Consider the following 15,811-nt stretch of genomic DNA (forward strand, 5'->3'; position numbering starts at 1 on the left):
CCCAATTCCTCTCGCTACCCAGCATCGCCGCTATTATGCTGTGTAGCGAGAGGTCTATAACCCCCGTCGCCGCCCTAAGGGCCGCTCTTTCCACGGCCCAGCGGTTGCACTCCTCTAGAGTGTGCTGGGCCGTGTCGTCCATCGCACCACATTCATGGCACTGGGGCCCCGGCTCCCTCTGTATTTTGTGCAGGTAGTGCCCGAAACAACCGTGTCCGGACACCACCTGCGTTACCCTAAATGTAAGGGCCCCCTTTCTTCTGCCCAACCACTCGTCCATTACTGGGAGGATAGCTCCTATGGTTCGGGTTCCATAATGGCTATCCTCCAAGGCATCCCTCCACCTTTGCTTCAGGCAGAAGAGATAGTTTATTAACCATTAACAATGGGAATGAATGGGGAGCGGATGTCATTCCAGATCTAAAGCAGAGCCCAACTGGGGAAGTACCTCCACCTTACAGAAAACCACAGCCAAATAACACTAGACCCTACTCATAGTGTTGTGTTCCTGTGCCGGTGAGTAAGGTTGCCAGAGCTGAACGAGGGTGCAGAGTGTTAGGGTCGGCAACGCGCATGTAGCTTCTCTGGAGTTGCATACATAGGCTACGGAGACTGCTTACCATAAAACGAGGCGGTATGCTTGTTTGCCACCGTCGTAGTATAAAATAAAACTTATAAGGAAGGTCAAGCGTGGGTCGATCTTAAGGACAAAAATATTTAAAAAAATGTGTGATTACGGAACCCTTGCGGCGCGAGTCCGACTCGCACTTGTTTCCTAGACTTTATACATAATACTGTGAATTATTTACTAAAGTTATATATTATTATAGTAGGTATATTTTTTGGATATGCCTATGGGCGCTTGCATATCTACTGAACTTACAGGCGCGTTGCCAACCTATTAAGATTACAAGGATTCACTGCTTTGAGAGTGTTGATCAGTGTCAATACTGTCAACACAGTGGTTGAATGGACAAATAGTGGCCAAACTTGACCAACATAGTGGTTCCTGGAGACATTGGATACCTTACTTAACATCAGTAACTTAACGCTACATACCCACACAGTAAGTAGCAGTGTTATTATGGCTGTGGTCTTCTGTAGGTACGGTGGAGGTACTTTTACCTCTTTAGAGGCTACCTCTCCTTTGTTTGGAAGTAATTTAATGAATGAATGAATGAATGAATGAATGAATGAATGAATGAATGAAATTTATTTCAGAAAATTATTTCCATATACATTATACATTTACACATTACAAAAAGAATTAAATTAAATTAAAATAGAATTAAATCAAATTAAATAACATCCTAAAATTTAAATTTAAGGATACCCTGGTCTAATTAAGGATTATATCCTTGGAATCAGAGTATACCCTGGTCCAGATTTATTAATGGTTTTCTACCAAAGGAGTAAAGTTAATAAAGTCTACTTTGAAGCACACGATCTCATCAACATTGAGAACTTATGAGAGAGCACTGAATCGCGATAATTATTTGACTAGATGGAGCACATTCTTCCGCTACTATACCTACCAGCCGCTCGAATCTGGGGCACGCCATGTTGTCTGTAATCCCGTATAGCTAGATTATGCGGCCTGCACGCCTGCTGTATCGTATACATCTAGCCATAGGAGTAATGTATTCCACAAACTCACCTGTAAATAATAGCGCGCGTCTTGTCCCCGACACAGCAGCGGGCCCCCCGAGTCTCCAGCGCAAGAGTCACGACGCCCGCGCCCCGCGCACACCATGTTATCCGTGATCGCGTACTGCCAGTACGAGCGCCGACACACGCCTTGCTGGATTGTCGACACCTGGCAAAGAGAATACTTATTATTAGAATTAAAAAATAGAGTACACAATCCACCATTTAACGGTCCTCAGATTAACCGCAAATCACCTAGATAAGCGCATTTATTCGGCTTGCTACTGTAAGGTGACGTCACGCATCCGCCAAGCAAGGCATACATAAATATAGTTAACCGGGACATAAAAGCACAAAGCGTCTGTGATGATTCTGCGCATTATACGCATGCAAAACAACACATACTTTTTTTTTATTCTCAAAAGCTAACAAATTATTCATTCCGTATATACAGTGTGTATATTCAATATGGGCGAATTTTTAACCGGTGGTTAGCATAGGACCTATGAAGTAAAGGTATTGAGATAAATTTTGCTGAGATACAAAATAATTCGGCCCGCAATGTAAAGCAACACACAAGTTACGAGATACGAACTCACAATTTGTTAGGAAACCTGCGTATTATATTATAAAAGCCTTCAAAATTGCAGCTCGAACAACATGACATAATTCCTTAAACTTTGTAAAGTTACTCTCGTAACTTGTATCCCCACATCCTAAAGACTAGAAAATTCCACAAACACGGTGGCGTACTCTAAAGTTTTAACATGAGTGTCTCAACACGATTAAAATGGGTAATAATTTAAATTATTGCGTGTCAGATTGGCGTGAAAAAAATATGGATTGTGTACACTCAAGCGCGTTTTGGCTCGCATCCACTGAAATTTCAAATCCGATGTTTCTTTTGTTTTGGCAGAGTACACTCATTGGCCTTGCCTAATACTCTTACTTACTAGACATTTGTTTTTATTGTTACGAGTAATACGTTTTATGTATACCAGCATTAGGCTACATTAAAAAAAAAAGTTGTACCAATACAATACATAGGTATGTACAGTCGGTTCCCTCACATAAGTATCCACTTTTCTATACAACTTAGTATGGCTACTTGGTTTGTTAAGTTGGGGAACCGACCGTACTATATATTTATTTATCTATTCTTAGATTTCTAGGTAAAAACAGTTAATGTTACACTTGGGTTTTGGTGTTTAATTTCAATATCCATCTGAGATGCTAAGGAAATTGAGATCGCTGGCACAACGGGAAATGATCCCCGCAGATTATTTCCAGTGATAGAATCCCACCTGGTGTATATTTTCAATTTCCGCTACCAAACACTAGTGTTGGTTAAGACTCGAGTCTTTTGAGTCCTCTGCTTTCCTCGTAAGACTCGACTGTGTTTTTCACTCATATAATTAAGTCGAAACTTGAGTTATTTTGTACTTTTTAGAGACGCGAGTCTTTTCAAGAGAGTTGAGTCATTTTCACAGATTTTTTTTTACAAAACAAAATCAATGTTGCAGCATCCATGCAGCATCAGGCTTATTTTAGTTGTCTATCATAAATTCAAATTCAGAATTGACTATAAAAGAAATCCTCATTCCGATTACTTCAGGTTTTTTGTTTATATTGATTGATTGTGTCATTGATGTGGTTTTATCTATTTATTATGAATATTTAAGTATTAAATTAATATCGATAATACCCTATATCTAAGCAGTTGTCGCACGAGTAGTTCGTGTTCGGTTTAACTGGCCTCGACCTCGACGCACTGCATGTTGTTACCAAGCGTCTTTGTACGTAAGTCGTTCACCGTTTTTGCATGCTACCCTCTCCTATTTCGATTTAAGCAAAATTATTGTTTTCTCAGTAAGTGATTTATGTAAATCTTTTGAGAAATAAATATCTTAAACCATAAACCATAAAATTCCCCTTTTATTTATTATAGTCCACCATTCCATCTTTTTAAATCAATATGAATTGCCCTCATGTAAAATTCATACAATAACGCTTATTTTCTTACTGCTACTATTATGTATAAAAAACCTACAATATTGCTGACGGAATCTTTATTCGGAATCTCGAGTCCTTTTGAGTTGCACTGAAAAAAGACTCAATAAAGGATTTACACTCAAAATTCTCAAGCTCCTACCAACACTAATAAACACGTTTAACAAATCTTCTAAGTAATCTACTGTCTGCCATGTGCCAAAGGGTATTTATCTTATTTTTTAGGCATTCGTGCCATTGCAGATCGCTCAATGTACACACATAAGTAGTTAGTAGTCTAGAGTTCTAGACACAATAAAGGCGGTTTTTAACATTATACCTCTCTTTATATGGAGTTGAGCTCATTTATTTAATTAGAAATGGAACAAAGTAAAACATACAGTAAAATATATATTTTTTAAATTAAGCCCAACCCAAGAAGACTTAAAGGAACAGTCACGGGGGAAGTATAATCGCATTTGTACCCGCTCCACGTGACCGCCGCTATGCAAAGTAATATTTTTCGTTTTATTTAGTATGGATTTCCGCAAAGTAACGCCTGATTCTATTCATTATTTCCATCATTTGACGCGAGAGTTATAGGTCAGTTATCACATGCAATTAGTTGTATTACCTTGCTACATATTATTAACTCAAAGTTAAATATCCTCGAATAATTTTAAATATTTTAAGTCTTGGATTTCACGTATTATTTTTATCAAATCCTGTACCAAAAACATTTCTGTTATTTATAGAAATTAAATACAGCGATATTTTGGAGACAATTATTCCTTTTGAGTACGCTTGCTTTTATACTTCATCAATTAAATAATAATTACCATTATTATACAGAAATTGCTAGAAAATGGGTGTTACAATAATACTCGTAGCGTAATACCCTGACTTTGCCTTCAATGCCCAACTTTGTTAGAAATATTATAATTTACACATGTAAAAAAAACAACTGTTTTATACATGTCTAGCATATACACGCTGTGCGAGATATACTTAAATAGTTTTTTAAATATTATATTTTCGATTTTTACTACTATACTATACCCAAAGATTTTCCACAGGAGATATTTTAATGTTATGACCACATAGACTTCACAAGTGCCTAATTTTACAAAAAATCTCTGGCATCGGAAGTTGATAGTATTATTTTAGTTGACTCATAGACAAAGTATTGTATACCATAGTGATATTTATCAAGCTTTTCAATCTCGTACCTTCCTTTTTTTCCGTCTCAAGTGTGTTGAAAAACGTCGTATAAAAGACGTGTGCATTGGTCATCACACACATCGGTTTTCTTATTGAGCAAATCGCTTACCATATTGCTTCCAGTACAATGACCAACGTACTTAGCACACCTGTATCACCTACGGGGGCGAATCAGATAAACTGACAGAAAGACAGACGAACATAGCGAAATTACAAGGGTTGCTAGTCGACTACGGAACCCTAAAGATGGCATTTGATGCACATATTGCACAAGCACGGGAACTGTCATTTTCACTCGCTCGTCTTTTCCTTTTCGAAACCTCTTGGGACTAGTGAAGTAATGACATGTCTTCTGAGTCAGAACCTGGAATTTACCTTTTATTTACGGGATTCCATCAGTATGCGGCACTGTGCAGTATGCGGTGTGCGGTGTTAATTTGCTTGTACCACACAGTGCCACACACTGATGGTGGAATCCTGCCTTAACATTCTCGATAGAACAATTTCCTCTGAAAATACAATGTGACATAAACAAATTTAAACGAGCGCCAAGTCATCTGAATTGGGAAACAGCAATCTGTATAGCTCACCGTTCTCATTCGCTACAAGTTGCATACAATTTACACTAGCAATTCCATCAAAATCATTTATTTGTCTAACAGTATTTTACAGTATTAAAAATGTGTCACGTGCAATTTTGTCCGAAAGGGTCTGTTTATTTCGAGTATAACTACCTAGACACAGATATCAACATGACGAAATATCGTGACGGGTATTTTTTTTTAAATAAACTGATCTGACGGGAGCGCATTCCATTCCTTAGCCGTCCGTACCAGAAAAGAGGAGGCAAACCGTTTCATGCGAACAAATGAAACGTTTACCACGAGCGGGTCCATTCGCCCCCCATGCCTGGATGTCCGATGATGGAAAGGAAAAGTTAAGGGAAGGGTATTGATTCAACCACAACTTTTTACCTCAGTTTGAGTGGGAAAGTCAGTTTGCCGCTTCTTGCCTTACTCCAGAATGACGTAATAGCTAGTGTGCGGCGGTAGGATTGGCTTCTCGTTATGAATACAATGGCATGTTAGATGTAGTAACCTGGTGCTTCTTATCTTTGATCTCAGTCAAAGGTTAGGTCAGTCCACCGCTTCTTATCCCACTCAAGCATGACGTAAGTAAACAAGTAGAGTCAGACGAAACTAAGTTGGCAGTGATGTTGATAGCTCAGACGGTGGAAGTGTTATTTTAAAAGTCAAACTTCTATGAAATTATGAAGTTTACTTAAACACTCGCAACGTCTGGGCTATCTAAATCGCTGCCAACTTATCTGGGTCTGATTCTAGACGATAGAATCGGCTAGTCATCAGGGAGATACACAGGGCCGTTTCCTAGATCCAAACGACCCTGGTAATCTGATATAGTTTTTATTTTCTCACCTGTGCCTCGTGCAGTATCCTCGTGCCGTGGACGTCGGTAGACCGCTTCTTGCCCCAGCCAAGGATAACGCAGCTGGTATGCGGCGCCAGGGTCTGCTCCTCGCCAGGCAGACACGCGATGCCGTGCCCCATATCCAAACGGGCGGGCCCGGGCAACCTGACACAAATTTAATTTCACAAAAATTAACTAAGTTGACTGTTATTTTTAAATTAAAATTTAGTTAGAGTCTGTCTAAGCTAACTTCGCTGCGGATTTGAACGGAAAAAAGTGAGCCATTGTCATTATAAACGTCATAATTTCATAGAAGGACTATAGGTACGTCAAAATGATCCAAAAATCAAGAGAGTTGAGTGTTAGGTCATTCATTAGATAAGTATTTCTTTATACTTAATTTTGTTCTATGGGCGACAATTGAAATTCCATTGCAGAACTTCACATATATATTGGTAGTTTAGTCAAATGTCACCACCTTTATTACCTAAGCAATAGAGTCCGCCGCTGCGCGGCGCTGCTGCGGTACGCGATCATCTACCCTGCAGCAATTAATTTCCTTACTTGGACTCTTTTGTCTAGGTAATAAGGGTGACGACATTTTGACTAAAATACCAATATCTCAGTACTGCAATAGAATTCCGCTTGGTGCCATGCCCGTAGAACGAAATGAAGTATATAAAAATACCTATCTAATGACCTAACTCCCATTTCTGTTGGTTTTTGGACCACGCTCCATACAAAGTTGCCCATGGTCCTTTAACATTAATGATGACATCGCCACACTTTATCATTGCACATTCCATCCAGAGTTCGCTTGATCCAATTCTATCCCGTATTTAATTTGTTAAATGATTTATTAAGTCGTGGCAACCTGGTGTATAAATTTTGTATTGATTACATCAGTTATAAGCTAGACAGTACTTACAGCAGGTATTTGGCCAACTAAATATTAAATATAGACGACTAAATACGTGCAAAATAGGCGCCAGCCTGAGTTGCGGAAACCTGGCGTACAATAGGCGACCAGGGTTCTAAAATTAATTGTGCGAGCTAATGCTTTTACTTTAAATTGAAGGTATTTTCTCCCGGCTCATGCAAATAAAATCTTTGACTAATAATCTGCCCATTTGACCACAATTGTATTTCAAAGTTTGATTTAATCGAGCGCGCATGCGTTGTGTTTAATGTATCATCAATGTATTTGAAATTTACAGTCACATAAACACAAAATATAATAGTTTATGTGACTGCTACATAATGAAAGGTATTAAACACAAGTGTTTTAATGCCTAATTATGTAGAGTTACATACACTATTTTATCTACACACATATTATAAACTTTCTATGATATACTCACTAACCCAAATTACAGCCAACATTGAGGCATCGTTATTCTTTTAGCGGAACTCGCGGACATGTGGCGGCGTCGCCGAAATATCTTTATCCCTCAGTTTAAACGAATATTTTGCTATAGTTACTTTAAAAACAATAAAACAAACTCATTTTATACTTAAAACTAATTAAGAGATAAACTTTACGTCAAATGGCGGTAAATAAAAACTTTTTTCACGCATGTCGCGCATTCGTAGTTTTTTTTTAAATTCAGAGACAAACTAGAGTCAGGGGCCTATTTCCGTATCGTTCGATACAAATCAACATGCGAGATTTGTCTAAATTGTATGCAATTTACATATCATGACGAACAAAAAGGCATCTCGACTGATATTAGAATAGAGGTCGAATCGAATTGCTTTTTTTTTTCAGAGATGTTCGAAATTTGAATGTCATTACCAAATCGATTTTGATGTAGTAATGAAGCAATTACAGCATTTTCACAGATAAGAAGTTTGTTGTAACAAAACAGTTTAACCACAGTGAACCACAACATTTAACCCCCAGCTCAAGGTTTTTTTAGAAAGTTGTGTAGGTAATGAAAAGGTTTTGTTCGCCGAAATTTAACTTCTAAAGTACAATACGACAGAAACTCATCTATATTATTAAAAACTTTTTTAGGGTACTACCATTTTTTTTCTCTCACGTTCGGATCTTTTTCTGGGAAATCATCTCAAGCGTAGATAAATCTGCTGGTATTCAAGTTTTTATTCTTTATTATCGCACAACATTTCCAAGTATGGCTACTTACTTTGTTTTACTTGAAGCAGAAAATATGAATACCTTGGTACTTATCTTGGATATGCGGTACGTTATTCCCGGAAAACGTGGGAAACGGGGAAAACTTATCAATTGTTTGGTCCAACTATCCAAACGATAGTTCCACCTAACCAAAAATCCAATCCAATCATCCCATCCCATGTCAAGCAATATTGGGCTTAAAAAACGTGAGTTACCATTAAATGCATAATTTTTGAGCCTCACGGAAGTTTTGTTAAGCAAGTACAGATATTATGATATTATAAATAAATTATAAAAAAAGTAGTAATTTAAAGTACAAATACATTTTTTTTACTTTCCGGACTTGTATCATACATCATAAATAACTATTAAACAACACGAAAGAAAAATATTACTGTATAATGCCAATAGACTAAAATGTATTTGGTTTTACATTGTTTAATGCACACTATGTTTAAATGAGGATCCCTAACTGATATCAACGTACGGTGTGTGATTTTTACGAAAGTGACAGACACAAATCAGTCTCGCCCCATTTCACACAGCGGCAAATCAGATCACAAATATTTTATTGATAAATGAAGCTATTCTTGGCAGTATGTCGATATGTCTTTCCACTCTAGTAGGCATAAATCCATTGCTTGGTGTAACAAAGGAACATCTTGCCGTTTTTATAGTTGCCGTTTCCTTTGTCCCATTATAGGTTGAGCTATCCAAATAGATCGTTATATTAAACATTAAACTTGTTGTACAAGAAACCGTGACGTCGATTTCGGATTTATGTTAATATAGCTATACTTATTTTAGAAAAATATTAGTTAACGCCACTTCGTTATTATTTCTTCAATTATTTAAAATTAGAAGTTAAGTTTGCATGTGCGAAAAAAACCTATTGCAGTTAGTTCATAGTTATTCAGATTTAATCGGGTTCCATATTTTTATAAGGTTATTTTTTAAATCAGTGAAATGTTAGCGCTAATTAGGGTTCCGTAAAAGGTACACAAGGATGGTACGATGCTGTCCGTCCATCTGTCATGTTGCTAAATATTTCGAAAACTGCTTAAGCTATCGATTTGAAATGTGGAATAGTTATGAACAACACTGACCCCGACACATTGAGACTTTTTTTTGTTATTAACTATGAAAAACGCCCAATATGACGAGGGGGAAAATTATGAGGAGGGGGCTAGGTCGAATGGGGTATCATTTGAAAGAGTTCGAAAACTGAACAACAGTCTAAATATTTTTTTTCGTATCGATCCAAAGGGGGAAAAGCAGCCAGCAATATGGGCATTCTGCAGGGATCGGACCTGGGTTAATATAAACATATTGGGCTAGGTCACCCATGTTTTTTTAGATATTCGTTTTTGTTTTGTAGGTACATCGTTTTAATTTTAGGTTACATTTTATTCTATATGTTTAAGTTTGTTTTTGGCTTTTAGTAAATTATAGCAAAACTTACCGTAGCATCGCGACGTCGTTGACAACCGTGTCAGGGTCATACAGCGGATGGATGACGGCCTCGGTGACCCTCATTTCGAGTTCACCGCGATTCCGAAGAAGCAAATCATGTTCGCCGAGACGTACGTAAAGGCGCTTTCGAACGCAGTGTGCGGCTGTCACTACCCAGCGGAGCGATATGAGCGTACCTCCGCAGAATGCTTCCTGTGAATTGAAAAAAGTGTTATTGTTTTTTATTTTATTTAGGATCACCAACAGACAATAAATACATCATGAAAAAATAATCTGTAGCTTACATAACATTAAGGGTAGATGTAGATGCAATTATAGGTAACCACAGCTTATTACAGTATCTTAGGACAAACAATATAGGTACAGTAGGAAATTTAGACTTAAGCTATTAATAAATAAAATTTAAAAAATATTAAAAGAATAGCAGGAAATTATGATAATTGAATTAATTTATTTGCACTTTGCGACTTGCCTTATTAAATAGAATACGCACTTGAATATAAAAAAATGGATGTCAATTAAGGTTGCCACAGCTCAACACAAGCCTTATTGAGCTTACCGTGGGACTTAGTCAATTTGTACGTATTTATTTATTTATTATAAAATGTACGTACTTATAGTATTTTTTTAACTCGATGGGTACGGTGACAGGTCTCCTTACAGTTTATAACTTAAAAACTGCAAATCTCGCAAACTTGTTTTGAGATGACAACTGTCAGCGTGCCCTTCCTATTCGAAAAATACGACTGTCATAATCATGATCTACTTAAATTGAAATTAAAGTACGTAAGTACCTATCTACTCACTTGTTACGTTCAGTGAGCTGCAAAACTGTACATCCGTTTTATAAATGGCATTCATTTATAAAGTGGGTATGCACATTTGCAGCTGGGTATACAGTACACGTAACTGAACGCTCATTAAGTAATATATAAAATAATTTATTGATTAACACCGTGTTTATAACAAAATCAGGGATCATACATACGAAACGCAATAACACTACGCTCCTTCATTAGTAGGACACTTGTATACGTGTATTTTGATGTAGACCGTTCCTACATCAAAATAGGTACAATGATGGATAGTTGTGACCTAAATAACATACTGGTATCACAGCCACCGCGCTAAGTTCGTCATGCGAGGCTGAGCAATAAGGGTTCCTGTTCAAAATATTCTCCGCCGAAACCCATTGACACTTGACGGTTACATGACGGGCGATAAAATGGCTTTATTCTTTGGAAGATGCAAAATCACAGCCGCTAACGAACTGTCTGTACAACAATGATGGGCTGTCAAACGCTTAGTTGGAGCAGATTATGAATAAATGATACGTATTTAAGAAAACATTGCACGATCAAATTTGAAGATACTTTGTTTTGTTTTTTATAGCACACTTCCTTATTATTAATGGAACTGTGGAACATCCGGATGATTTGGACAATCAAATCGACGCAATCATGACCTACCATTTCTTTTTTTTAGGCGATTATCATAAACTACTGCCTTGAATAAACAATGAAAGCGTTTTTAGGTTTTCACCTACCTTACAAGTCATATTTGGTCTACACTCGAAAACACTTTAAATGTGTTTGTCAACAACTTCCTTTATTTTAGGTACGATTATATCCGCTAAGTATAGCTATATATAATACTGTAACCGTGTAAACAGCTTTACAAATGCCGCATAGAATGTGATCTTTTTCTAGAAGTTAAGAATGGGTATAGTACTTAAGTTATCCTTAAAAGATAGACATTCAACGTCGCGGACTTTTTTGTAGACCCATGAAAGAGAGACAACCCTACCATAATTGTGTTGTTATAGCTCAAACGGATTAGGCAGCGTTTTCGATTAAAGCTCCTAGCCAGTGTGATTTTTTCCGACAACATCGTTATATTTCAACCAATTTACACAAAACCATAACAAGTTACATACCTAAACCTTCCTCAAGAATCATTCTATTGATAGATGGAAGTCGTATGAAAAACCGTTCAGTAGTTTTTACTCGTAGTTTTGGAGTAGTTTTATAAGATGTAGTGAATTTACGTTTTCCCCTAGATTTGCGGCCGCTAGGTTGCGTGACAGTCGTGCACATAGCGAATATTGAGTTCCTTCTGAGAATTGAATGATCGTGCCATTGCGAAGCTCGTTTGATCATATATTATATTTTAGCGATTCCATTGATTGACACTGTCTCAAAGCAGGTTGTAGCGCGTTCCAAAGCTTAACAGAATAGGGAATATTACGCAAAACTCTGCGTAGGGGGCGCCACTACCACAATCCAGCACAATCTGAGAGTATACCTCGTGGTATACTATATCGTGATATACGTGGTATACAAGAAAATCGAAATTTCGTTATCTAACCTCTCTTGGATATTGGAGCGATGAAGAGGCAGATAACTAAATTTCGATTTTCACGTTTCCCGGTAGCCCCTTTGTAAACAAACCACCTTGACGCATCAATGTCATATTTTACTATCTGTGAAAACTTGTCAAAAACAGTTTAAGGCACAGTATGTATAAGTTACCCTATGGTTTATGAAAGGTGCCAATGCCGCACTCTGGTGGTGCAGAACAATGCAGTAATACTCCCTATTTACGGTGAATGATTGGTGATATGATCGGTGTTTTTGAATCGGGATAAAGAGGAATTTAAAGCTTAATATTTTTGAGATTAAGTACCTACTTTATTTAAACATATATTATAGGTTCATATATGAGGTTGTGCAATAAAGAGGATTTGTATTGTATTGTATTGTATATATCACCTACTAAATAGTTAGCATTAGCTGTTATATAGTGCTACCAAGAAAATGTTTCTAAAGTACATACCATTGTAAAAATGATTGAGTATCTTAATAGATTGTTCAACAAGGAACGTATGTTCCATGTTATCAATACATTATACCTACTTAGAACTTGCTGATTCGCTAAACCATAACTCACGTTCTCTTCAATTACAATTATAAATTTGCGCCCGAAAGGCAGAAATAATAATTTATTAAGAAAGTTTTCAAGTTAATAACCCACAACTTTATTCCCAAGTATCCTAATTCCGATCCTCCCTTGTTGTTAAGGTAAAGAGAGGTCATATTATTCTTGGTCCTATGTACTCGTACATAACTAACTGGCCTAACAAGCGCTCTAGAAACCGCCTAGGGATTATATCAGCCAATGAAGGGTTTATAGGTCTGCTTGGCTTAATGTTTCTAACAGAAGATATTGTTTAGTAACTAACATGTATGCAATAATCATTTTGTGTTTTACATTACATTTTATTTTTATTTGAATAAGCGGTGACTACGAGTTTGTGAATGAATCTGCCTTTATCATACATCGCAATTACTCTACCTTTGAATTATGTCGGCCACATGTCACTGCGGGAGTGACATTTTATTGAAAGGGGTATGTCTATTTCCTAAATAAATTCGTTAAGCATCATATGTAATAGTTTGTACGACATATGCCATGGGCCCAAAATCGACGATCTCTTTAATAGGTCCGTGCACGACCTTCACGTGTTTTAACAGGCAGTGATTCAATTTGTCTTTTAGCGTCCGTAACTTTGACATTAATGACATTGATTAAAAGGTGCCATCTATTTTTATAGGTATTTCTTTTCTTTAACATTTATTAATTGCCCATCAAAGGATCCACCAATCACCGATAAATACAGTTTCAAGCAAAGAAGATTGATAAGTAAAGACCATAGATGCTTACACTTCTACTAGTAGGTACATTTCGCGGATCAACAATCAATTCATTATATGATTTTTATAATACCACGTCGGTGGAAAAAAAGCATACGACCCGCGTGTTGATAAGCAATCACCATAGTTTATGGACGTTGGACTCCTGCAACTCCACGGGAGTTACGTGCGCGTTATCGACGTTTAAAAACCTGTACACTAAGGAGTGTATAGGTTTTTAAAAGGTCGATAAAGAGAGGTGTCCCTGGAGAGGTTATAAAATACCTTCATTTTAAGAACCTCTCCAGGGTGTAAGGGTGAACGCCCTGCCGTTGGCGAACGGGGCGGTGGTAGAAAACGGCCGAGATAAATAATGTCTCTACCTAGACTTAATATCACTTGTAAAACTGAGATCGTCGACGATACATACTTATACAGCTCGCCTTTGGCTCGAGTCAAAGGTCCTTAGCTGATACGCAAGTGCTAGCTCAAAGAAGACAGCAATGGTCCATATGAGGTCTCACATGCAATTGATATAATAGCATATTTTGCCCCGGAGTAAAGTATCTCTTCGCTCTATTCTATTCAGCACATCCAGGTTTTGGAAATGTCGACACTGAGAATCTCAATACATGACATGCTAACGGCCGTTTCTTGGAATTTTGGGGCCACATTAAATGGGATATCAACCGCAAACCAAGACTTCTTTAGTCAGAGCACGTTCGACATTTGACCCAAGTTTTTCACCACTCCTCTAACACAATGGGAGATGTTGGCGCAGCCTGTTTAATAGACATCCCAAGTACAATCGCTATTAAATATATCGGAGCGGCCAAGGTGCTCAAAAACATCTAAACACGCCTCTATTGTCCTACCTCGTATCTCGGCCACTAACATACATAGCCCGGAAAGCACTAACTTATTCGCGCACCGATGCAGCTTAGCTTATATAGGTGCAACCCGCGTATCATTTGGAAATTATAATATCAATTACACTGTACCTTATACCGGTTAAGTACAGCGACCTGCCACGGCCACTTGCCAGGCGGCGCCGGCCTACCGCCGATGATGCGCAGCATGCCGCGCAACCGCGATCGCGCATTGGCGTGTTGCCCTATTCTACCACATTCGAGCTTCACGTTGGGTGTAACCCGCGTGTCTTCAGGATGGATCGCTAGCGCTGGTGGCGGCATTGTTTCTACTACGTGCGAATGCTTGTTGGGTGCGGTTTTTTTCTGGAACAAAACGTTAATCATATTTTGTAGAGTTAGATATTTTTATCTTGAGATTCATGACACTGAGGCTCCTAAAGCTAGACCAAGCTAAGTTGACAGTGATTTCGCTGGCCCAAGTGTTATACTAAACGTCAAACTTCTATGAAATTATGACGTTTAATTAACACTTGCAACTTAGCTTGTTCTAACTCTACTACAGTATAAGGAAGGTGTCTTTATGAATTGGTGTACGGTCAACCAATTTGATTCCTAAGCCACTATAGAACCATGTCATAATGACTTCTACGACAGTGCTTATTGAGTGATGCATGTCATGTATAGAGTAGTTAAAGCGACAAGGTTCTATAGTGGCCTAGGATTCAAATTGGTTGACTATACACTGCTTCTATTGTTGTTTCGCAAAAATTTATGTTCACATTTCTTAGAATATTATCGCTTAGGTATGTTACAAATGGTTTTTTTTGTAGTAGTAGTTCAGCTTGTTCACGGAAAAATAAATTTTCCTTTTACTTTTGACTTAAAATATCTAATTTTAATAGACAATCAGGCTAATTTGACCGTACACTCACGTGAGAATGATATCTAAATGACTTCATTTAGTTATCATGTGTCTCGCTCGCGCCAATACAAGTACGGCCAAGTAAGACAGAAATGCACGAGAACTGAATGATATAGATGTTATTTTGATTTCAGTGTACGTTCGAATTGGCCTGAATGTAATATGCCTAACTTTATTATCATTCAAGTATATCCTAAAATGTTCAAATTCAGTTTAGAATATCATACATATATTCAAGTTCTATAAAAATATTGCAAAACTCGTCAATTAATTGAAGCTTAGACCAAGCTTTTACTATGCTCTGACTGCTTAGGATAGTGGTGCCATCAAATAGCGGCCGTAATATTACGGACGCAAAAAGAATGTTCCTTCAATCACCGCCCTCTAGGAAACCGCGCCATTTTGTTTACATAGACAACGTTATAATGAC

At 37.6% G+C, this 15,811-nt stretch overlaps 1 protein-coding gene across 1 annotated transcript in view; it reads right to left on the reverse strand.

Annotated features, from left to right (window-relative positions):
• LOC133519513 (vitamin K-dependent protein C) overlaps positions 1-15,811 on the reverse strand; it is a 48,363-nt gene that overhangs the window by 12,736 nt on the left and 19,816 nt on the right. The window contains exons 7-10 of the mRNA XM_061853519.1: positions 14,589-14,829; positions 9,885-10,087; positions 6,294-6,450; positions 1,658-1,816 (exon numbers count right to left, since the gene is read on the reverse strand). Of these exons, the coding sequence (XP_061709503.1) occupies positions 1,658-1,816; positions 6,294-6,450; positions 9,885-10,087; positions 14,589-14,829 (760 nt within the window). The remainder of the gene's footprint in view (positions 1-1,657; positions 1,817-6,293; positions 6,451-9,884; positions 10,088-14,588; positions 14,830-15,811) is intronic.

Source organism: Cydia pomonella, chromosome 7, assembly GCF_033807575.1.
Source record: "Cydia pomonella isolate Wapato2018A chromosome 7, ilCydPomo1, whole genome shotgun sequence".
NCBI lineage: Eukaryota > Metazoa > Arthropoda > Insecta > Lepidoptera > Tortricidae > Cydia > Cydia pomonella.